The sequence below is a fragment of the Protomyctophum parallelum genome (genome assembly GCF_964188405.1).
Source record: "Protomyctophum parallelum genome assembly, chromosome: 9".
NCBI lineage: Eukaryota > Metazoa > Chordata > Actinopteri > Myctophiformes > Myctophidae > Protomyctophum > Protomyctophum parallelum.
In genome coordinates this window covers 32,539,123-32,563,549 of record NC_139706.1, presented here as the reverse complement: position 1 = coordinate 32,563,549, position 24,427 = coordinate 32,539,123, and the positions used below count along the sequence as shown (strand labels likewise).

Here is a 24,427-nt window from a genome sequence, read left to right as displayed (position 1 = left end):
CGGAGGATTATCCAAAGATAAATAAAAGAAAAATGATATTTGAATTAAGTGAAATCACTGAATATACCTTTAAGTAAAACAAAGAAGAACAAATCAGAGTAACTCCTTCCAGCCATGGCAGCAGCAGATAGGATTGCATTGCAGGGGCTTTTAGACTGATGTGAGAGGGGACAGCCTTCTCCTGAGCGATCGATATAGTGATAGTGGCTCCATCACCTCCACCCTGCAGTCCACATCCTCCTCCTCCTCCTCCTCCTCCACAATCTGCAAAGTAACTTGAAGCTAAAGTTGTCAAATAACTGTAGTGGAGTAAGTACACATTTCCCTCTGAGATTAAAGTATAAGCAAATACACAAAGCTTGGGGGTTATGAAGAGGTCGGCGCTACACATTATCCTGAGCCTAAGGCGTGGCTTCTCTGCTCATTTGCTAATTTCTTCCAAATGACACCCGATTATGATGACATGGATTGAGACAGGTTCCTCGCCATCGTTTTGATTGGTCGAGCGAACATGCTCCATCACATGTGTGCCTAGAAGATAAAGAACTCAACGGTAGAGCTGCGTCATTTCTCAACGGCGGCTTTTCAATTTGTTGTAACGTTAGGTCATTATGGTGACGTTAAGTCATTATGGTGACCGTTAACTCGTTTGATCTCTTATAGCAGCGCTTAATTAGAAACCAGGGTGGGGGGGGAAATGTGGCACGGTTTAATCCTCATGTACACAACCGTAGATTAGAACCATTGTTAATAGGGTTCACTGAGGGTTTTAGGTTGAAAAATATGACAGCGTCAACGCCCACCCCCACCCCCCCTTGCATGTGAATGACCATCCATCCCTCTAGGTTGACACTATTTATGCTACTGGTACTAAACGTCAGCTCTGGGGACCACCAGGGGTCTGTAACTCTGTGTCTCAAAGGCCCCTTTAGAACTGGAACCATGTTCGACAACCTTACAGGCGTATGCAAAGGCTAAACTTACTGTACAGTAAACATTTTCTACCGTTATACAGATGCTAGGTTCTTAGCTTCCTTATGATTTTTCATGAATATTTATTTTTACCAGGAGGTTTGACATGGTCCTCTGTGTGTGTTCCCACATCTTTGACCAGGATGTTTGACATTGTCCTCTGTGTGTGTTCCCACATCTTTGACCAGGAGGTTTTACATGGTCCTCTGTGTGTGTTCCCACATCTTTGACCAGGATGTTTGACATTGTCCTCTGTGTGTGTTCCCACATCTTTGACCAGGAGGTTTTACATGGTCCTCTGTGTGTGTTCCCACATCTTTGACCAGGATGTTTGACATGGTCCTCTGTGTGTGTTCCCACAGCTTTGACCAGGAGGTTTTACATGGTCCTCTGTGTGTGTTCCCACAGCTTTGACCAGGAGGTTTTACATGGTCCTCTGTGTGTGTTCCCACAGCTTTGACCAGGAGGTTTGACATGGTTCAGGTTCAGGTTCAGGTTCAGGTTTATTAGTCACATGCATATCCATACAGGTACAGACATACAATGAAATGCTTGTGCCAGGAGCACTCTTAGCCTTATTACACACAAAAACATCAACCCAACACAACAAGACAACAAATCACCCACACAACCCCACAACAACAACAAAAACCATACAGTGTAACAGTGTACAGTTTAAAAACTGCGTATATTGCACATGACTACCTACGTCTCGCTTTCATCTCTTCGTTGAGCAACCTGATTGCTTGAGCATAAAAACTATTACTGAGACGGGTGGTGCGCGATGAGATGCTCTGATGTAGTGATGTAGATGAGAGGGTCCTCTGTGTGTGTTCCCACATCTTTGACCAGGATGTTTGACATGGTCCTCTGTGTGTGTTCCCACATCTTTGACCAGGAGGTTTTACATGGTCCTCTGTGTGTGTTCCCACATCTTTGACCAGGATGTTTGACATGGTCCTCTGTGTGTGTTCCCACAGCTTTGACCAGGAGGTTTTACATGGTCCTCTGTGTGTGTTCCCACATCTTTGACCAGGAGGTTTTACATGGTCCTCTGTGTGTGTTCCCACAGCTTTGACCAGGAGGTTTTACATGGTCCTCTGTGTGTGTTCCCACAGCTTTGACCAGGAGGTTTTACATGGTCCTCTGTGTGTGTTCCCACAGCTTTGACCAGGAGGTTTTACATGGTCCTCTGTGTGTGTTCCCACATCTTTGACCAGGAGGTTTTACATGGTCCTCTGTGTGTGTTCCCACATCTTTGACCAGGATGTTTGACATGGTCCTCTGTGTGTGTTCCCACAGCTTCGACGTGGTGACCAACGGGGGCGTGGCCGTGGCATTGCACTTTGAGCGTGCCCCGTTCATCACGCAGGAGCACACGCTGTGGTTGCCGTGGGGACGCTTCTTCGTCATGGACACGGTGGTGATGCGGCACGAGGAGAACGACATCCCCAGCTGCGACCTGAGCAGCTTCGCCCGGCCCAGCCCTGTGGTGTCGCCCGCCCCGCTCACCGCCTTCGCCGGTTCCTGCTCCGAGAGGGGCTCCATCGTCCCAGAGATCCAGGTGATCACAACGCATGCCCTCCTCCAAAACCCCTGCCCAACAACACACACACACACACACACACACACACACACACACACACACACACACACACAGCGGCAGCGGTGGCCGAACGGTTTGCGGAGTCTTGATATCGGAAGGTCGCTAGTTCGTATCCCCGGACCGGCAGGTTAAAATTACCACCGCTGAAGTGCCCTTGGACAAGGCATTGAACCTCTACCATGAAATGTTCTATGAGCAGGGCCTGGCTGTAAACAAGTTATTGAGCTTAGTCCAGTTACCCTGGGTAAACATAGTACCTTACCTACTCACGCACACACACACACACACACACACACACACACACACACACACACACACACACACACACACACAGGTGATCACAACGCATGCCCTACTCCAAAAGCGCGGCCCAACAAACACACGCAGTCATCTGGGCCATCCACGAGAAACACGAGGTTTGATTAAAAACATTTTTTCAGCTTCTGTTAGCTTCCGCGGGTAGCATCCATAGGCCTCTCATTTTATTGTGTGTGTGTGTGTGTGTGTGTGTGTGTGTGTGTGTGTGTGTGTGTGTGTGTGTGTGTGTGTGTGTGTGTGTGTGTGTGTGTGTGTGTGTGTGTGTGTGAGTGTGAGTGTGAGTGTGAGTGTGAGTGTGAGTGTGAGTGTGTGTGTGGCTACAGTATGTCTAGCGGGCGTCTCCGTGCCCTTCTCTAATTACGTTGTCTCCCAGTTTGCTTTGTAAGATTTATGGCATATCAGTGAATTCAGTCACTGTGCAGTCTGGCCTATTTATAGAAGCCTCTCCTGTCCCGTTCCTTGAGCCTGGGGAGAGAGAGAGCCCCGCGCGGCATGGGGAGAGAGAGAGCCCCGCGCGGCATGGGGAGAGAGAGAGCCCCGCGCGGCATGGGGAGAGAGAGAGCCCCGCGCGGCATGGGGACAATGGCCAATTTACACCTCTGTTCGCTACGGGCCGTATTTTTGATCAATTAACCAGGCATGACTGCTCTCCGTGAGCATTCATAACAAAACACTTCAGAGCTGATGAGCCCCCTGTGAACGCTGGTCCTTTAATTGAGCCGAGCTTCTGTCTTTAATTGTTGCTGATGTTTGTCCGGTACCATGCAGAGGCAGATGTTGAGAGCAGTGATGTTACTATCCTTTATTATTGTTAGCGATTGTGGGATTACTTGTCCGTTTGCGGTATTATAATTATTTTCCAGAACTCAACTAATGCAGTTTTCAAACTTTAATTTCAAGAACCCCATAACTGTGAGAGTGCACAAATGGAGCCGTGTGGTTCCATTTAGTTCCATTAAGTACACGGATACATACACGGACGGTCCTTTTTGAACCCCCTCAACGAACCCTGGACCCCATTTTGTGAACCACTGAGTTTCTGTATAAAAAGGAGCTGGCCAGATGTGTGGAGAATGGACATGACTGGTAACACCAGTAGAGGGTTAATCTGAGGACGACATAGGGAGAGATAATTGATTAATCACTTGAGGCCTATATACTGTAGCACAACAAGTTCTTATCGGCAGTTATTCTCCTGCAGAGTGATGCCATAACACGACTTCTGTATCGAAGGAATGATGTGCCGAGTGGGAAGACAGTGGATCGGCGGATCTTCAAAAAATATAAATGAATCCGCAAATCCTTATAATATATGTTGTGCTCTCTGATGTCATCAATATGATGCTATAGTACTGCCGTCATAGACTGGCCTGGACTGCATATTTGGGTATGCCTCACACAGAACTCTGACGACGGGGTGGGGCATGCATTCCCAACTTGCATTGTTCCTGGCTCCCAAGTAGGCCGGTCTTCTCTTTAACTTTCAACCTAACCTAACTTTCATTGCATCACAAATGATACGTAACCTGCGAGTTAGTTCAGAAAAATATTTAATTTCAGATCTACATGAAGCTCACAATTTGGGACATTGTGACGTGTTGTATTCTTGTAGAACCATTAGGTGTGGTTAAGTGGTAAATTGATTCCTATGAGCGACAGTAGCTACAATCATTTTAAAATTAGTTGGCAACATACAGTATTAGCATAACTATAGACAGCTTGCATCGTTCCCGGCTTCCAAGTAAGCCGGGCTGGCGGGATCTAACTTTCTAACCTTTCGGAGATTATAGAACATATGTGTTTGTTGTTTGTGTGCAGTTTGTGTGTGTGTGTGTATACTGTATATACAGTATATATATATACACGTCCAGTAGCTTCCACTTCATGCATTATTGTTTTTATGACCACACAGCTTGTCGCTGATTATCCCATACTATCCCGTACTCAACTGGAAGATCTCACAAACTGAAATAGGTTGGCAGAAAGAGAAAACGGTGCAGCTAGTGGATTACCTTGGGTCAAGCTTTGGGCAATAACACTTGAGGTTAATGAAGTTGCCATGCCGCACTTTCTTCAGCGTAGCGCACAGGAACGACGTCTGCTGTGTCGGCAAAGAGGACCCACGCTTGACCTCTATGTAAATGTTCCAAGACTGTAATGATACTCTAACAAAACCAACCAGCCAGCCTGTTATTGCTCTACTGTAGCGTGCAGGTTCCACAGCCCGAGGACATCCTGGTGACGCCATTGTCCTACAGTATGCTGCTGGATTTGGGGGAACACTATATTCTACTGAAGGACACAGTGTTATTAAATACATTATGAGAACTAGTCAGTGTAGTGTGTAATGAATAAATCCTTCATCTGATTCGCACCCGAAAGTGGCTTAATTGTCCTTTAGCTAAAACCTCTAATAGCCATTATCCCTGCAGGCCGGGCATTTGAGTGCAGGCAAGTCTTCAAACACACAATCACGATTTATTGGAGCCAACTTTGTTGGGTACAAAGTTTGCACTGCAGTAGCTAGCAGCCCAACAGTCACAAACCAAGATTTGATTTGTGTAAAAAAAAAACGACTTAAGCCCAATATAGTTTTTTGCAAAAATAGCTGATAGCGATGATGCGTTGTGCGCAGAAAGTCTACATCTCCCAAAGGGAAATGTATTTTTATCCAGTCTGACCAGCAGCAGGAGCTAAATGTTATAAAAATTAAATGACCAGGGGGGATATCAAAATAAGAGAAGTCCATTTCACACCCACCCTCCAGCCAATTGAACCCTGGGTTCAATCCATATCATTTAGCTCCTTTTGACTACAATAACTGAGCAAGGACAGAGCATTTACATTTCATTCTGGATTTGTTTCCTTAAGCTTTGACTCAGTTTCAGATAAGCTTCTCAGAACCAAATTTTGGCCCTGCACTGGAAGTAATATATGACATATGGGAACCCACAACTTTCCTAAATAGTGGAAGTAGAAGCCACTATGACATATTCCTCCCCCTTCAGGGGTGGTTCTGGTTATAATGGAAAGAGTATAGTAAAATAATAGTTTCCATAACTTTACATGCAATTGACATAATTATATCCACACATCATCCACCAAATTATTTTAAAGAAGATCTCTGAATTGCATATTCATTGCATCACAAATGATACGTAACCTGCGAGTTAGTTCAGAAAAATATTACATTTCCGATTAAATTGTCCTACATTGAAGCTCACAATGTGTGACATTGTGACGTGTTGTGAGCTTGTAGATTGGCTGTTTTGCCACTTGACACCATTAGGCGTGGTTATGTGGTTAATTGATTCCTATGAGCGACAGTAGCTCCAATCATTTTTTATTTACTTGGCACAGTATTAGCATAACCTATATTATATAGACAAATCCACAGAGGGGTGCCCTGGGCGCGGCCATTACTGAGGTGTAATCCATGGAGCAGGTGCTCCGTAGGCCAGGTGTGGCTAATCAGTGCTGCTGTGCTTAATGGTACACCTCAGTAATGGCCGCACCCAGGCAACCCTCTGTGGATTTGTCTATTGACAGAATGGAAGATAAATTAACAGTTGGATTTTCAAAGCATTATTTAAGTAACATAAACATTTGATCTACAGAGAATTCAGGGTATTTTTATCTGGAAAAGTATGGCATTTTAAAATGGAAAAATGTTTTTGATCCCTTCAGTCCCTTCAGGAGGAGGTTCCCATCCCCGGGACAGCCATGAAGCTGAGCTACCTGAGCAGCAGGACCCCGGGCTACAAGTCCATCCTGAGGGTGACCCTCACCCACCCCACCATCCCCTTCAACCTGATGAAGGTGCACCTCATGGTGGCGGTGGAGGGCAGGCTGTTCAGGAAATGGTTCCCGGCAGCACCCAACCTCTCGTACGACTTTGTCTGGGACAAGGCCGACGTGTACAGCCAGAAGGTGTATGGCCTGTCGGAAGCCTTCGGTAAGTGATTGATGAGGTTTTGTTTTGCATAATGTCACAGTCCAGGTTGGCGTGTCTCGTTACTCTCGTACATTAATAATTGTCGAGAAATAGGCTGTGCGCCAAATGCTTGATTCCTGTTTGAGCCGCCACACCTAGTTTGGCAGTTTGAGCCGACTTAAGGTGAGCCGGCAAGTCACAGGGAAACCGAAGCGGCCATGTTTGTAGTTGCTGGGGCAACATAAGCAGTTTTAATAATCCTTTTAAATAATACATCCAAAACGTATCTTATTTGTATTTGTGACACTCAGTACAGGCATCAACTAATTATCCCCCCCCCCCACGCGCGCGCACACACATACACACACACACACACACACACACACACACACACACACACACACACACACACACACACACACACACACACACACACACACACGTGTCACGGACAGAAGTCATTCTTTCCCTTTGCATACCTCACCGGAGCGCACTCGCCTATTAGTTTGCATTGCATTCAGAACGCGCCCTTAATTAAAACTGCAGCTGTGTATGTGGCTCTCAGCAGTGTCCCACTATTGACTGGCTGAATTTGAACTGCGCTGTGTCAGAGAAGTAACAGGTAAAAGCGCGCAAACTTTATCCCTAAATGATATCCCCCCCCCACCTCCGTGCTGGAAATAAAACGTCTGGGTTTCCGAGGCTACATCCGTGCTGACGCAATGATTGTCCTGTTCCTGGTTTAGCTTTACGCGCGGGAGCGGCGGGATGCATGGATCTCTCCGTCTCCGGTCAGTGCGGGTTGTTGTTTATGGCTCAGAAAATAAGTAACAAACTAACATGAGAACGTTATCAAGTTGTTGGAGGAGGAGGAGGAGGAGAAGGTTAATTTACTATTACAGTTTTATGTTTTGAATCGGCGCTTTGCCATATAGATGATACATACACTGTGCCATATTGGAGAGGCCACTTTGTGCGCAGTGCTTTGTTTGACATGCTCCGTATTTGAGCGAGCGCACCTCCACCCGCCCCTGTTAAAGTCCCCTCCTCCCCCCGTCATAAAACGATGCATCGACTCAACCTTGACTTTACTGTCTGACAAGTCCACTCGTTAATGCCCAAACACACACACACATGCACAATGTTATTATATTATGGAGTCAGGTACAGTGCAGTCTATAGTGGAGGTAATCATTGTAAAATTTCCACACCGGCAGACTGTCATTAGTGAGATGGGGGACACATCCCACTAATGTACAATAATGGATGCAGTTAGTGGATCTGATCAACAATGTTAACAATGCACTCCATGTTCATAGAACATATCAGTAATATAACAAAACAACAACAACAATAATTCAGTATCTTACATGCTTATTATGACCAAAATGGTATAGAGCTGAAACTATAAGCGTATTCTGCCTGCCATTTCCACATGCAGTACATACAATGGCAATGCATTTTCCCCACATTCTCTCATGACAGACAAATAAAGAAAAACGGAAACGAACTGATGGGTGGATTGGGTTTGTTTGTTTGTTTGTTTTGCCTTATTGCGACTGTAGGTCGCAGATTATATCAAAACCTGCAAAACCTGTCCATCAGTCGTGTCATGCTTGCATATATGGTTATCATCACGCCTCGTGACATCAGGTCTCCATATATGTCCGTCTCCATATATGAAGATCACGACAGTGACCTCATCAAACCCTGGATAGCCATGGAGAATACTGGATCATCACCTATATCTGGAGCCGGCCAGCAACTCTACATCTGACCTCAAACCCTTAGATCACTTATGTGGAGCTGACCTGTTCCATATGTTGATCCTGCCCCACCCGTCCTTCCTCTTCGATGTCTCCTTTTTGACTGATACCTGTCCATTTTAGGCCCTAAAATGAAGGCCCGGCCCTACCTGGGCCCTCATCAAACCCTGTACACTCAAGACACTGCCCCCGCTGCCATCCTTAGATCTCCATATATGGAGCTGACCTGTTCAGACATTCCATATGTTGATCTGACTTCATCAAACCCTGTACACTCAAGACATGCTCCATATATGGCCTGTACAGAATTAATTCCGTATGTTGATCTTAACCCCCATGCCAAAGCACCAGCCCAGCAGTCTGCCGTAAAGGGCGTCTTACTGGTTTAATTTCAACTTGTGTATATATTTCTTTGCTACTCAGTTTCATGTATGTAATCATATAATAATTATTTTATAACGTGGATGTGGTCTTGTGTTGCCAGTATCCGTGGGCTTCGAGTACGAGTCCTGTCCAGACTTCATTCTGTGGGAGAAGAGGACCGCCGTGCTGCAGGGCTACGAGACCACTGCGTCCAAGCTGGGAGGCTGGGCCATCGATAAGCACCACGCCCTGAACATCCAGAGTGGTGAGTCTCACTCCCAACACCAGTGATGCACAGATTTGCGAGAGAAATTAAGCATTAACGTCTACAAAAACAAGCCCAAAGGCCAATTACCTCTTATCCTTAAACCTCTAAAGAGGTTTAACACATTTAGGCCTGACCTAAAATATAAATATTTTCATGATTTTCAAAAATAGCAGACCCACAAGCTCGTAGCGCGCCACTCGGTGGCACGCTATGAGCTTGTAGATCTGCTATTTTCCAAAATGGGTTAAGGATAAACCTAAAGAGGTTTAAGGATGGCAAAAATGGCAAAGTTGCCATTTTTACTATTTTTTTTAAACTTGTTTTAAATATTTCAAATCGCCGATCTCACAAGCTCGCAACAGGTCGATTTAGATCAGCTAGTTGAACAATTTAAAAATAGTAAAAACCTCTTGCATGCACCTCTTGCATGCTGGAAGTTGCTCCACTTGAGCCATCAATCTGCTCATGGTGGAAGCGGACACAGCAAACCAACTGTCATTAAAACGGTACTACTGGGTGGAATTATCTGCACTTTGTAGCAGATGTCTTTAGTATTTCAGCGTCCAGTCCAGAGAATTTCTCCACAGTACAGACAAATTCTATTGCCAATGCCCTGAGGTGCTGCAGGGCTTTTAATGTATTATTTAATACTCTTCTTTGCCCCTAGCTTCTTGGCACTTTTTGCAGTGCGATGTCATTGTCTCAGATAACTCTTACTTTATTTTTGTATTGCCTCTGTCACTTTCTTGGCTGAAGTGGGGGAGAGGGTCAATTTTGTTATTGCCAGTAAATTACTCCTGAAAGTAGAAAAAAATGTTGGACCGTTCCTGCTGTCATGAGAAGCGATCTCCCCCATCACTGGGTGTCAGGAGGGGCTCATCAGAGGAAATGAGCTGTACTTACTTGAGAAGTGTATAGGAAGGCGGCAGTTCGGTCCGTCACGATGTGCCCGCTCATGAGCCGTGGCTGTTTTGATTTTCCCCTCCATTCCCCGATCCTATCCCCTCCATCCTATCCCCTCCATTCCCTTTGCCTCATACATATCACCTTCCCTTCCTTAGCACCTCTGTGGCCCACTCCCGCCTGGGAGTGCATCTTTGGTGGAGAGTTAAGTGAAGCGCACATCGACAACTCAAGTCCACTTCTGATGAGGTGCCTGCCTTGTTTTAAACGTCGTTTTTACTGGACTTGTCAACCTATTACGATTTATTTTGGGACTGAGAACGTTGCTACGCATTCCAGTGGGCAGCACATCAAACGATGCTGATCTGTTCCCACTCGGAGTCGTCACTATTATTATAACGACCTGAAAGTGGGAATATGTTGTTTGATCCGTCTTCAAAAGGTCAATCTGGTTTAACAGACGTTTCTCTTTTGGAGCCATCCTTGATTTATTCCCCCGTCTGTCTGATGGCACCTCAAGTGGTTGTAGATGAAATCAGGGCCCAGTTTGGCCGTCTTCTCTCATAGACGATGAGTTGAGTTGCTTCACAGCAGCCAAGTGAACAAGCGGCGTCAGATGGAGCTGCCATAGATGTGCAGATGCTGCACTTCAGATATGATTCTATTGATTCTGGCTGAAGGAGCCTCCTCAAGATTTATGATGTTATGATGTTTATCCAAGAACTGCTTGGCAAATATATATTTGGCAAATAATATTAGTGGACCCCTAGCGAATAGCTGTGTGTGTGTGTGTGTGTGTGTGTGTGTGTGTGTGTGTGTGTGTGTGTGTGTGTGTGTGTGTGTGTGTGTGTGTGTGTGTGTGTGTGTGTGTGTGTGTGTGTGTGTGTGTGTGTGTGTGTGTGTGTGTGTGTGTGTGTGTGTGTGTGTGTGTGTGTGTGTGTGTGTGTGTGTGTGTGTGTGTGTGTGCATGCATGCATGCGTGCGTGCGCATATACTGTAATAGGTCAGTGGTGCCCAAGGCTAGTGGTTTACAAAATGTTCATGTCAATTATGGACCCCATTTTTTTTTTTATAATGTTTTTATTAGGCATTTCTTGTATATGACAACTTCAGAATATCCTTGACAATGATAATGAGTTATTCAGTTATATAAAATGAAAGATAATGACAGGTAATATAAATTCCACATACAATACATAATAAAAAAGATATATAAATGTGATAAACACGAAAAAACAGTTAAACAATGACAAATGTGAACAGACAAACAAAACAAAGGACAGGACAGACACTCTTGCTCTCAAACTTTCCCAACACGTTGTTGTAAATTAACTGAATTACAGACATTTCTTTTTAAATGAGAAAAAATAAAATAAAGAAAAAATACTCAGTTCCTTTTTTTTCTTTTCTTTCCAATTTTCTAATATGTTATCTATTGTGTAGGAGGGATTAGCGTGCACCTATTGAAATGGTCAATGAAGGGTTGCCATGTCTGGTAAAATCTATCTTCACTCCCTCTCAATTCAAACTTTATCTTTTCCAATTGCAAGTAGTGCATAACATAAGTGTAGTGTGAGTGGGAACCTGTGCTTGTTTCCAATTCAACAGTATCAGTCTGCGACCCAGTAGAGTCACATATTTTACCATGTTATATTGGAAAGTAGACAGTTTGACCCCGGGCCCCCTGACCCCCAGAACTGCTGTCAGTGGATCCGGGTCAAAAGGTCTTCCAACAATGTCTGACAGTGATTTAAATATACTTTGCCAATATGATGTTAGTTTAGTGCAGTGCCAGAACATATGAGCTAGAGTGGCCGGCGACTGGCCACATCTGTCGCAGGCTGGATTCACATTTGGAAACATTCTGTTGAGTTTTTCCTTTGACAAATGTAACCTGTGTAATATTTTAAACTGTATAAGACCGTGCCTGGCACATACTGAAGAAGAGTGCACAAACTTTTGAGACGTAGACCATTGCTCGTCAGTTTTTAAATACTCCAAGGAGGCATTATTATCTAAACATGAGAGAGAATTATAAATAATAGAATAATAGGACCCCTAGGGGTCGACGCATAGCCAGGGGGTACCCAAGCCCCCTTTTTTTTGAGGGGGCTTGTGAATCATGGTGTGTGTGTGATATGAAATGTCCAGTACCTCCCCAGTGCCTCCCCAAGTGCCACCCCAGTGTCTTCCCTGCAGTGTCTGCCCAGTACCTCCCCAGTGCCTCCCCAAGTGCCACCCCAGTGTCTTCCCTGCAGTGTCTGCCCAGTACCTCCCCAGTGCCTCCCCAAGTGCCACCCCAGTGTCTTCCCTGCAGTGTCTGCCCAGTGCCTCCCCAGTGTCTGCCCAGTGGCTCCCCAATGTCTCCCCAGTGGCTGCAGTTTCTCCCCAGTGCCTCCCCAGTGCCTTCCCTGTGCCTCCTGCAGTGTCCCCTCAGTGCTTCCCCAGTGCCTCCCCAGTGCCTCCCCAGTGTCCCCCTGAGTGCCTCCCCAGTGTCCCCCCAGTGCCTCCCCAGTGTCCCCCTGAGTGCCTCCCCAGTGTCCCCCTGAGTGCTTCCCCAGTGCCTCCCCAGTGCCTCCCCAGTGTCCCCCTGAGTGCCTCCCCAGTGTCCCCCCAGTGCCTCCCCAGTGTCCCCCTGAGTGCCTCCCCAGTGTCTCCCCAGTGTCTCCCCAGTGCCTCCCCAGTGCCTCCCCAGTGTCTCCCCAGTGCCTCCCCAGTGTCTCCCCAGTGTCCCCTCAGTGCCTCCCCAGTGTCCCCCTGAGTGCCTCCCCATGCTCCCCAGTGTCCCCCTGAGTGCCTCCCCATGCTCCCCAGTGTCTCCCCAGTGTCTCCCCAGTGCCTCCCCAGTGTCTCCCCAGTGTATCCCCAGTGCCTTCCCAGTGCCTCCCCAGTGTCCCCCTGAGTGCCTCCCCAGTGACCAGCCGAGTGCCTCCCCAGTGCCTACCCAGTGTCCCCCTGAGTGCCTCCCCATGCTCCCCAGTGTCTGCCCAGTGTCTCCCCAGTGCCTCCCCAGTGCCTTCCCAGTGCCTCCCCAGTGTCCCCTCAGTGCCTTCCCAGTGCCTCCCCAGTGTCCCCTCAGTGCCTTCCCAGTGCCTCCCCAGTGTCCACTCAGTGCCTCCCCAGTGTCCCCCTGAGTGCCTCCCCAGTGTCCCCCCCGAGTGCCTCCCCAGTGCCTGCCCAGTGTCCCCCCAGTGTCTCCAATAGCAATACAAGAGCAATAATACAAATCAATCTTAATTTATTAATCTTATTCATTAATTATTGAATCAAATTAATTAATTAATCAAAATGTTCGACGCAAGAAGGCCCCCCTGCGGCCTGCGGCCAGCACCATGCCAAAGCTTTTTCCTGCAGGAAACACTGCTTGTGGTTGTAAATATATTGTTATCTGTGTTGCGAGGATGAGGGGGTACCTGGAAAAATATCTACCGCAAAAGGGGTACCTGGTCCAAAAAAGGTTGGGAACCCCTGGTCTAGAAATGTGCTATATAAATGAATTCATTATCATTATCATAAAGAAAAGATCTACATGCTCACAACACATTGCAATACGTGACACGTTGTGAGCTTGCAAATTGGCTATTTTCGAACAGTCGCAAGTATAAAATAGGGTTACTGTGGTTAAACAGATTTTGATGCTGATCTCGGGTGGAAACTCTTATGTCCAAATTCCCCCAAAAAAAAAATTCAGGATTCAATTCATAAATCACACTCATGTGAAGTGAGGGGCGCACAGATTTTTGATGTTGATGTTATTATGTCCATGAAAAATGAAAAACATTCATGTATTTATATCAGCGAGATGACGTCCTACCATAATTTACCAACACTATAGTAATTCACAAATTGAACTGGGGACCCCCTGGAACCCCTGGGGGTATAGGTAGGTAGGTGCTCTAACTGGGGACCCCCTGGAACCCCTGGGGGTATAGGTAGGTAGGTGCTCTAACTGGGGACCCCCTGGAACCCCTGGGGGTATAGGTAGGTAGGTGCTCTAACTGGGGACCCCCTGGAACCCCTGGGGGTATAGGTAGGTAGGTGCTCTAACTGGGGACCCCCTGGAACCCCTGGGGGTATAGGTAGGTAGGTGCTCTAACTGGGGAACCCCTGGGGGTATAGGTACAGTAGGTAGGTGCTCGGAAAACATAGGCTACACATGAGGGCTCTCACTCCATCCCAGACCAAAAATAAATGAATGAAATAAGTCAATCAATCAAAATACAGATAGATATAGAAAAGTATATAAAACAGGAATCCAAAACAAGAAGATTTGAGCGAATCAAACGAAGACATTTTAACATTTTGAAAGCAAGACATCTTTGTGTTAATCCTCTCCTCTTTTTCCGAAGGCATCCTCCACATGGGGAACGGCGAGAACGCCTTCATCTCCCAGCAGCCCCCCGTCATCGGCAGTGTGATGGGCAACGGGCGCCGCCGCAGCATCTCATGCCCCAGCTGCAACGGCCTGGCGGACGGGAACAAGCTGCTGGCGCCGGTGGCACTGGCGTGCGGCCCCGACGGCAGCCTGTACGTGGGCGACTTCAACTACGTGAGGAGGATCTTCCTCAACGGGAACGTCACCAGCGTCCTTGAGCTCCGGTAAGCAAAGCCAACCGGCCGCCGAGCAGGCCGCGGGTGAGCTCAGAGACTGTAGGTGTGGGGTTGTGGCGTTCACGAAATCCGAGCTGGGCGATTCATTGTCGCACAGATAATTGCGATTGATTGATTGATTGATTGATACTTTATTTTATTAGCTATAATGCTAATGAAATAATAGCATATTCAAAGGTTTTACTAAAATGATAACGCAAAAAGCTACATATTGTAGGGGGCTTGTTTCCGTTTTGGTCCATTGATTAATGGTTCAATTGTTCATGTTGCATTGAACACTGGAAACTAAAATGACATTTCTGTATGATATAAGAATAACTGAAAAACAAAAAATATATATAATGGTCCAAACAGTATAGAGCGTCGCAGTCCCGCCCCCTCGAGAGACCCGGAAAAGAAATCCCTGTTTATTTTCCTCAACCTTTTCAGAAAGTATTTATTTAAAGACGTTTAATTACGCCACAGACAAAGCCAACTCTTGTCGTGACCAATCATGACATCAAACACAATTTGTCGGGCCAAACAAAGAATTAGAAAGTAGAAAAAAACGGCAGGTTACAACACTTTTTTGGTTGTTTTTCTTCTTTGTAATTATTTGTTTGGTCCAAAATATTGTGTGTGTTGTCATGATTTGTCACGACAAGAGTTGGCTTCGTACGACGCTTAAAAGGTCTTTAAATAAATACGTTTTGAAAAGCCTATGGAGAAAATGAATGGAGAATCATTTCCTGGGCCACTCGTCGTTCTGAAAGGGGAGGGACTGCGACGCTCTATACTAAAATTACTCGCGTTGTGAACTCGTAGATCGTATTTCTGCTATTGTTCTACAGATGGAATTCATGCAGATGGACGTAAGCGATTATGAAGGTGTACAGTAATCGCGTGTCAAATAATTCCGAACAGGCGATTATGTAATAATTGTGACAGGCCTACAGATTGCGTTTTACGAGCGCTTGCAGGTCGTAAACCAAGCGGAGGCCCGTTGAGATCGACAGACAAGGGAAAGGCCCCCGTAGGTCCAGGATTGATGGCCTCACCTCTCATACACCCACCTGCATCAGCTGGAGCCTGGCCTTGATAGGGGGCTCCTGAGAATTTAATGGGGTCTCTGAACAGCAACTAACCACTCTGGAGAAAGATTCATTTCTTTGTTAGTGTCATTTTGAAGGAGTGACTGAGTGGGATTCTTTGTCATGACTTTTAATTACTGAACACTCCTCTTCATACTCCATCTCACCCCACTAGCACTCCTCTCTCGTTTATATCCACACTTGACGCCTGCTTTATTTTTTTCAGTAGATGCTAGTAGGCATACGTAGCTTTGTCACTGTTATATATATTTTTTTTTTCTTCACTACAAAATGTTAATGTTATTTACATAGCACAATGGTTCTCAAGTCTATTCATGTTAGGGACCCCCAGATTGAAAGATTGAACCCCCTCCCCCAGGACCCCTGGAGGTGTCCCACTTTTGAGAACCACTGATTTACGTAGAGAACATAAATGGTAAATGGTGCATTTATATAGCACTTTTATCCGAAGTGCTTGCCAATTTACATATTGTGCATTACATTCACCCATTCACACACCAACCTACACATCGGGAGCAATTATGGGGTTCAGTGTCTTTGATCACGGACACTTCAACACTAACTCTGGGGGAGCCCAGGATCGATTCCCTCAGGGTTCTAAATCAGGTCCCCTCTTGTTTTCCCATCTACGACACTATAGGTTTCATGTGGTTAGACAGATGCTAGGTTTTGATGTACAGTAACATAGTTTCTTTGAGGCATTATACTAACCCTTCCTTCCGTTCTCTCCCATTTCATGCCATCTGGTTTACTTTGACAGAAATAAAGACTTCAGGCATAGGTAAGCCTCGCTAAGTGTGCGTTGCAAACTTGCAATGAATGAAAGGTGCGTTTGACATGTCCCCGTGTTCCGGCCATCTTGTGGTCAAAACGCGCCTCAGACCAGGGCATGCCTGCACCTGGATGTCGTCTGTTTATTCTGTGTTGTGTCATTTTGTTCAATGTCTGCTGCTTCATTTGCTGAACAAGTATAATGTTCGCACAACGGTTCTCAGCCAACCCATTTAAAGGGATAGTTCAGATTTTTTAAGCTGTATGAAATACTTGCCATTAATATAGTGGTTGCAACAGTATTAATTGATTGCCCGAGTCCCGTGGTAGGAGTTCTGCTCTGGTTTTGGTAGTAGTTCCGGTCATTTTGTGGGAGGGCACAGGCCACGCAGTAAAAGTAAATTAATTCACAAAACTAAAGTCTAATTTGTATTGTTGACCTATTTCTTTTTTTTTATATATATATTTTTTTGCGGCTTACGCCTTTTTATAGATTTTTTGAAGGGACAGACAGTAGGCTGACAGGAAACGGGAGAGAGATGGGGGGATGACATGCAGTAAAGGCCGTGTCGGGTCCGGGAGTCGAACCCGCGGCACACTGCGACTGGATTACCAGTCCGGTGCCCAGACCGTTACGCTACGGCCTGGGCCTGTTGACCTATTTCTAAAATATTTGAGCAACTTTCGTTCAACTTTGACCCCTCTATCACATGGAACTATTTTTTGGGCGTAGTGATATGGACCGAAAAAACATAGTTCTGTGTGATAGAGGGGTCGAAAATGAACGAAAGTTGCAGTAATATTTTAGAAATAGGTCAACAATACAAATCACGTTAGTTTTGTGGCTTAATTAACTTTTACTGCGTGGCCCCCTGTGCCCCCCACAAAATGACCGGAACTACTTAATATTTCACCAAAACCAGAGCAGAACTCCCACCACAGGACTCGGGCAATCAATTAATACATAGTTTCAACCACTATATTAATGGCAAGTATTTCATACAACTTAAGTAAAAAAAGAATCTGAACTATCCCTTTAAACCGCAAAAGCATCTGTGCCATTTTAGATTATTGCGCTGGCTATTCAAAAATAGCAGATGTACAAGCTGATGTATACAAGCGCGGAACAGACCTTTTTGAAAAAGTGTGAGAACTACTGATTTGGAAGGCATTTGTAGAATCGCTTAATAATTCTTAATCAACGTTTAGATCAAAGATCACTCGATCTTCGTCAGGAATTTGCTGAAAATCCCTGTTGAAGATGGAGTAATCCAGCGTGCGGACACTATACTGTTTTCAGTGTTGATCTGGTGTTTGTCCAGGACTTTGTTTGAGATGTGCATGCATGCACTATCTCTTCCCTACTGGTTCTTCTAGGCCCAGTTATATTTAGTTGTGTACTGTCTTGCGCTCAGAAAATAACTGATCTACAAGCCCTGGTGCATTGTGAGCTTGTAGATCTGCGATTTTTGATGCGTGACACAACACAAGCAAGTATAAATCAGGCTTTATCTACATTTCCCAAGCTTCCATTGTTCATGATTCATTACACTATACTGTTTTTGTGATTAGTGCTTTATTGGATTGAAGACACATTTTTGACAGTACAAACAGACCAATGAATACACAGGACAAAATATAAAATATAATTACGTATACAAGTTACAACCCAGAGCAAGACTAGGAACACCCTGTGAACCAAAACATGACAACGTACAAAAATATAAGTGAAGAAAATAAAAGACATTCCATTACACCACTGATATTCATGAGCTGACAGACATAGGCTACTTACTTGCAGAAATGTGAAAACATAAATAGTGATCTTGGCCATTTTCAAAATCTGATTTAGCTGACAGTCAATGTGTAACAGGACACTGAATATCGTATGGCTTCATACACAAAATCATTGGCATGCATTTGAGAAGCTGAGAATTATCTTTGCGACTTGTATCAAACCTGTTTTGGTTACATACTATATACTGTAAACCAGTAAGACGCCCTGAGGGCGAGCGCTGGCACTTTGGCATGGGGATCAGATCAACATATGGAATTAATTCTGTACTATAGCCATACTGTATGGAGCGTGTCTTGAGTGTACAGGGTTTGATTAGGTCAGATCAACATATGGAATATCAGCGAAGGATGGGTGGGGGAAATCAACATATGGAATGTCAGACCAGGTCAGCTCCATATATGGAGATCTAAGGGTTTGAGGTCAGATGTAGAGTTGCTGGCCGGCTCCATATGCAGATCTAAGTGGTAATACAGTCTTCTCCATGTATGGTTATCCAGCGTTAGATGAGGTCAGTGTTGTGATCTTCATATATGGAGATGGCCATACTGTATTATGGGTGTGTGATGTGTCACGAGGTGTGATGTCACGAGGCGTGACCATATATGGAGGTGTGATATCACGAGGCGTGACCATATATGGAGGCGTTGGGTGACTAAGTAACTGGTGGACGGTTGGGAGATGCATGTTTTTATAGTAAATGCGACCTACAGTTGCAATTAATTATTGATATAAATGTCATAACAGTCATAAAATAAGTCTTCTGGGTTAACGCGGGCTGTCCTCAGGCGTGCAGCAACAAATTAGTTTCTGCAGTATAAGAAACTTCCTCCTCTTATCTGCTCCTCACAATGACACGTGGTGTAATTGCTCTCTGCATGTGTGAAAGCCAAAGGTAAACGCATACATATTATTCTGAAAACGGCAGCCGAAATCCAGCAGATGAAAGGACATTGACTTTGTCTATCTTATCATCACTGTCGGGCAAGAAACCTTCTATCTCCATATTAAAACTTTTTGTATTTGTACTCAGTGGTCGAAAGTACAAGTAAGTAAGTATAATGTTGATGTATTCCAATTGGAGTATTTCCATACATTTCCATTTCAATACATTTACTATACTTATACATCTCAGAGGTAAATATTGTACAGTACTACTACAATTATTATTGTAGTAATGCATACGTATTACGATTATTTTGTAATACATGCATTAAGCACTATTTGAAAATAGCCGATCTACAAGACCACAATGTGTCGCTTTGCCAATCTCACAACGCGTCGCAAAGTGATATCTTTGAATAATCAACAATTACATTTTGGATAAAGGCCCCTGGCCCCCATGTGTGTGCCCTGGGTTAGAAAGCAGGTCTCACGCAGAGGAACTATTGATTTGACTATTAAACTATGTGAGGGTCTTCACTCCAGCCGAGGATGACTCAGTCACATCCACAATGCATAGCTAGACTCCAGCTGAGATTTTATGAATGCCATTTTCAACCGTAACCCTAAAGCTAAAAATAGGTCCTTGTAGACCTGTATGCGTTTAGATTTTTTTAGGAAAACTATAGGAAAATGGTCCTCACTGTCTACTTCGAAACTTCTACTATACTGGCTGTGAGAGCACACACACACACACACACACTGTGCCCTGCCTTCCAACTTAGGACCAAAGCTCTCTCAGCATTCAACAGGCATTTGCATATTAAAAATCCCCAGAACATCCAGACCCCCAGGAACGCACCCAGGGGACCCAGGCACCCAGGGACACACATAGCTCCGCAATGGAGTGGCTGCACCACTCAAAAAGGAGATGTCTCTTATGAGAACACATAGTGTGTTTGTGTCTGAAAGTGTGCGTCCGCCTCTCATTGGTATGTGAGCCGATGATAGGGAAGCGCGGGTGTGGGGGACGTGTGATGATCTCACTGCAATGTGCTCTGGCCCCCCGCTAAGGACCCCCCCCCCATCTCTTCCAACCCTGAACACCCCCCCCCCCCCTTCCTCCATCGGTGTGCCAGCATGCAGCGAAATCCAATTATCTTCCACAAACTAGATGTTGTCAGTGAATATAGATGGGAGTCTACGGCTGCCGCGCAGCTCAAGGTCAGAGAATAACGCCTGCTAGTTCCACCCAGGTTGCGGGGGAATGGAGATCAGCATCGTTCTAGGCGTACATATACGGGGGTCAGGTTGGATCCGTGAACTGCTCCTGTGATATATGGCGGCATGGACGCCGGCTTTTATTCTTTTCTTTATGAATCTGCGACACGCTGCTGGTTCTCTCCGGAAATGTGCCAGGTGCCAGCACACTGACGTCTGATCAGTCAGATTGCTCAAGCTGTGACACCATCGCCTCAGGTTCAACCAGCATGCACTGGCCCCTGCCATCACCGATTCACTGCAGGTCAATTGTCATTCAAAAATACAACATCGGAGTTGACAGTGGTACCACCGACGTCCGACACACTGGTCCCTGCACTCCCGTAGTCTTGTGAAAATATGAGATTTAGCATTACCCCCCCCACACACACACACACACACACACACACACACAGCAACAGAAGAAGCCCCCAAGGTTATATCTGCGATTCTGTCTTAATCCGCTTTGAATGATGTGCTGCTGACAGGCTGCACTGTAATGATCATCAGGTCTGGCAGAAGTGCCCCGGTCATCCTCTGAGGTGACACTAAGTATCACAGTGCATGGCAAAACTGTCCACTGGGATGGGGACGTCTCTGCATGGTGGTGGTTCCTAATGGAAGGTCAACTATATTTTTTTCCCTTCTTTTTTGCAGTGTTTTTTATTTTATTTCTTTGAACATTCAGTGGATTTTCTGTGGTCTGGAGTTTTCTCTGGAGTTTGGAAGCCTTTTGAGTTGCAATGAAAACAGGCAAAACAGTGAAAACAGTGACATCTGCTGGCAAATCCCATTGACATATATGGGATTTGCAGGCTGTGACATCACAAACAGCAGGGAAATCAGAGCACTTGTTTGAGCCAGAAAACCCCAGACCACAGATCTATCTACTGAATGTTAAAAGTTCAGGTTTTTTGGGTGCAATTGAGCTCAGAAAACCTAAAACAAATTACGAAAAAATATAAAAACCTTTTTTTTATGTCTATGTTTTTAATTGACACAAAGACACAACAAGTTAGAATATGGAGATAAGAGGTTTCTGCCCCACAGACTGATTAGTTGGATGAAGTTTTGTAGGTCCACCACACAGTGGGATGTGGCCCTTTAAGGACCTTCGCTGCAGACACATTACAGCAGTGCACATCCCCATTAGGTATGGAGTAATTTCTCAGTTATGTAAGACGCCTTTACAGGATTTGGAGAGCGGGGGACTTTTATTCAGCTCTCTGAGACTTCATTACAGCTTACACTGCATAATTTATGGCAGTAGTTCACATCATTCTCATTGATTTGAATTTGATCAAAAAAAAAGTACAGTAAGTAAGTGCAGGCCGATACATTTCTGAAAATGGTATAAGGGATGAAATTAGATGAGATGGGAGATGAAGAGAAAGCTTGAATGATGCCCGGAGAGAATACTTTGGCGTACAGGTTCTCCATGTCTCGCTGCTGGTTTTGTCCAGATATTGTGTGTCCTGCTACAATGTGATTGGCTGCTCTTCTTTTTTCCCTGTCTCTTAAAGCTTGCCATCTTTTGTGTCGACATTGTCTGAAACATAAAAGAAGTCTGTCTGATGCATGATGATATGTTGCAACTAAAGTAATGTGCCTTCTTCTGTAAGGAAAGCAACCAAGTGTGTCCAAAATGTCACTCAGCAATATCATATGATACATAATCTGCAACCATGCACTAAACGGAGCCAAAACTGAAAATATATCGAAACCGATGTTTAGAACAAATAACTGACTTAAAGGTATATTCAGTGATTTCACTTAATTCAAATATCACTTATTTTTTTGTTTTGTTGTGATAATCCTCCCTACTATAGAGTGTGCTGGCCATATAAGGAGTTCCTCCCTGTCCCCAGTTAACCCCTGGGGGTCAAAAAACCTTAGGTTTCGTTTTTGACTCTCTATCCTGATTGGACGAAAGGCTGGGTCCCACAGCCAAAAACGAAACCTAAGGTTTTTTGAGTGAAATCACTGAATATACCTTTAAAGGTATATTCAGTTAATAATCCTTAATTAACTTTATGGAGGCAAAAGTTGTAAATAATCGTGATGATTTGAAGTCGCTCCTCATCCCTGTGGCCTGGGAAATAAGTTACACATGCATAGCCGTACCAAAGAGTCTCCCATCCTTTGTTTCCTTGAATGCAGAGAGAATCAGCTTGCCTGGTCTCTCCAGAAAATATGGATTTGCAAATGAGCTGCCCCATATCCAGGATCAATTGGCATCTGCCATTATGCCACGTTTAATCTCATTCTACTTTGTCCTTTGGTTCAGTGTCATTGTGTCCAACCAACTCTCCAATTGGTTTTTGGATCTATTTAAATTCAATTAGGTTATTTTCTCCCCCTATTGAAAGTGGTGTGCTGCCCCCTCTTCCAGCTTTGTATTCATTTGTGTATATGTTATTCTCCCCTCTATCACCTTCTTGCCCTCCAGCTCCAGTCCTGCTCATAAATACTACCTGGCCACCAGTCCGGTGACCGGGGCGGTGTACCTGTCGGACACCAGCAGCAGGAAGGTGTTCAAGGTGAGGAACCTGAACGTTGTCAAAGACGTGTCCAAGAACGCAGAGCTGGTGGCGGGGACCGGCGACCAGTGTCTGCCCTACGATGACACCCGCTGTGGGGACGGTGGCAAGGCCACCGAGGCCACCCTCACTAACCCCAGAGGTACGGTATAGCACACTGCACTAAACACACTGTCATCAATCAGTCTGTCCGTTATTTGTGTTGTCTTTGAGCTAGGGGCCCTATATGATTGATTGATTGATTGATTGAACACTTGGTACAGTGTCCTGCATAAACAATAGCACAATAATTCATGTCATCAACAAAATACAAACACTGAAGAGATGGGGAAAATTACATTTAGTGGTCTCCTTCAGGCCAATTTAGAAAGAAACTGGTGATTCAAATCCTCTAATGGATGGATGGTTTGTTCTAAAATGTGGGCGTTACCAGATCATGGTTGCTCCCTCTAGTGTTGTGACTGTCGGTGTCACTCACTTTGGAGAACTAGTTTGACAGGTATATGATTATAATTTAGTAGTGTCTTTAGATAGTAAAAATAAATCTATTAAAGATACGGCTGTATGCATCTTAATTATTACATTTCAATCCATACATGTTGGCATTAGTGGCATACAGTAGGTGAAATATCAGTTTATGTGAAGAATATTGGGTTCTATGAAATGAATTGAAACGTTTCTCCCTGTTTTCCATGTATCTTTCTAAGATAAGATAAGATAAGTTAAGATAAACCTTTGTTGATCCATGTGGGGAAATTGCATGCAGCGTTTCTGATAGATTGTGTTGCTGGATAGCTAAAGGAATGACATGCCAGCTACTGGATCAATACTCTTACAGTTTCCACATATTGGATTCTATTTTCTGTGTGTATTTTCTATTTTCCACTAGGAGCTAGCGAGCTGACTGTACTGTAGGTGATTTTCAAGCAATGGATTTTGTTTTATTTATTATTCTTATTCATTTGCTCTTCCATAGCTGCAAGGTGCATCCGTCATCATTCAGAACGCATCCTCACATTTTGATCTCCGTCGGGAGGGATGATTCATGTACCAAAATAACATTTATATCCAACTAGAAGGTTTGCGGAAGGTTTACAGCAGCATTCATTAACAGAATGTCGCTCAGCGTGCTGTGCAAGCAGCCCTGGGACAGATATGAACGAAACAGACGTGAGAGAGAGAGAGAATAGCTGTTTCCATTAAGCTGTGTTTTTGCGCATTAAGGCTCTTGCGCAAAAACTCCTGGATGGAAACACTTAAAAATGCGAATAAGTCAATAATCAAAAACACTTTTGCGCTTGCAGGGGTGGATTTTTGGGCTATATCGAAAAAGTGAAATGCGCGAAT

At 44.8% G+C, this 24,427-nt stretch overlaps 1 protein-coding gene across 2 annotated transcripts in view; it reads left to right on the top strand.

Moving 5' to 3' along the window:
* tenm4 (teneurin transmembrane protein 4) overlaps positions 1–24,427 on the top strand; it is a 286,524-nt gene that overhangs the window by 201,704 nt on the left and 60,393 nt on the right. For both annotated transcript variants that reach the window (XM_083772809.1, XM_083772808.1), the window contains 6 exons: positions 2,275–2,536; positions 6,584–6,851; positions 9,081–9,224; positions 14,480–14,729; positions 16,593–16,613; positions 22,990–23,222. In XM_083772809.1, the coding sequence (XP_083628935.1) occupies positions 2,275–2,536; positions 6,584–6,851; positions 9,081–9,224; positions 14,480–14,729; positions 16,593–16,613; positions 22,990–23,222 (1,178 nt within the window). The remainder of the gene's footprint in view (positions 1–2,274; positions 2,537–6,583; positions 6,852–9,080; positions 9,225–14,479; positions 14,730–16,592; positions 16,614–22,989; positions 23,223–24,427) is intronic.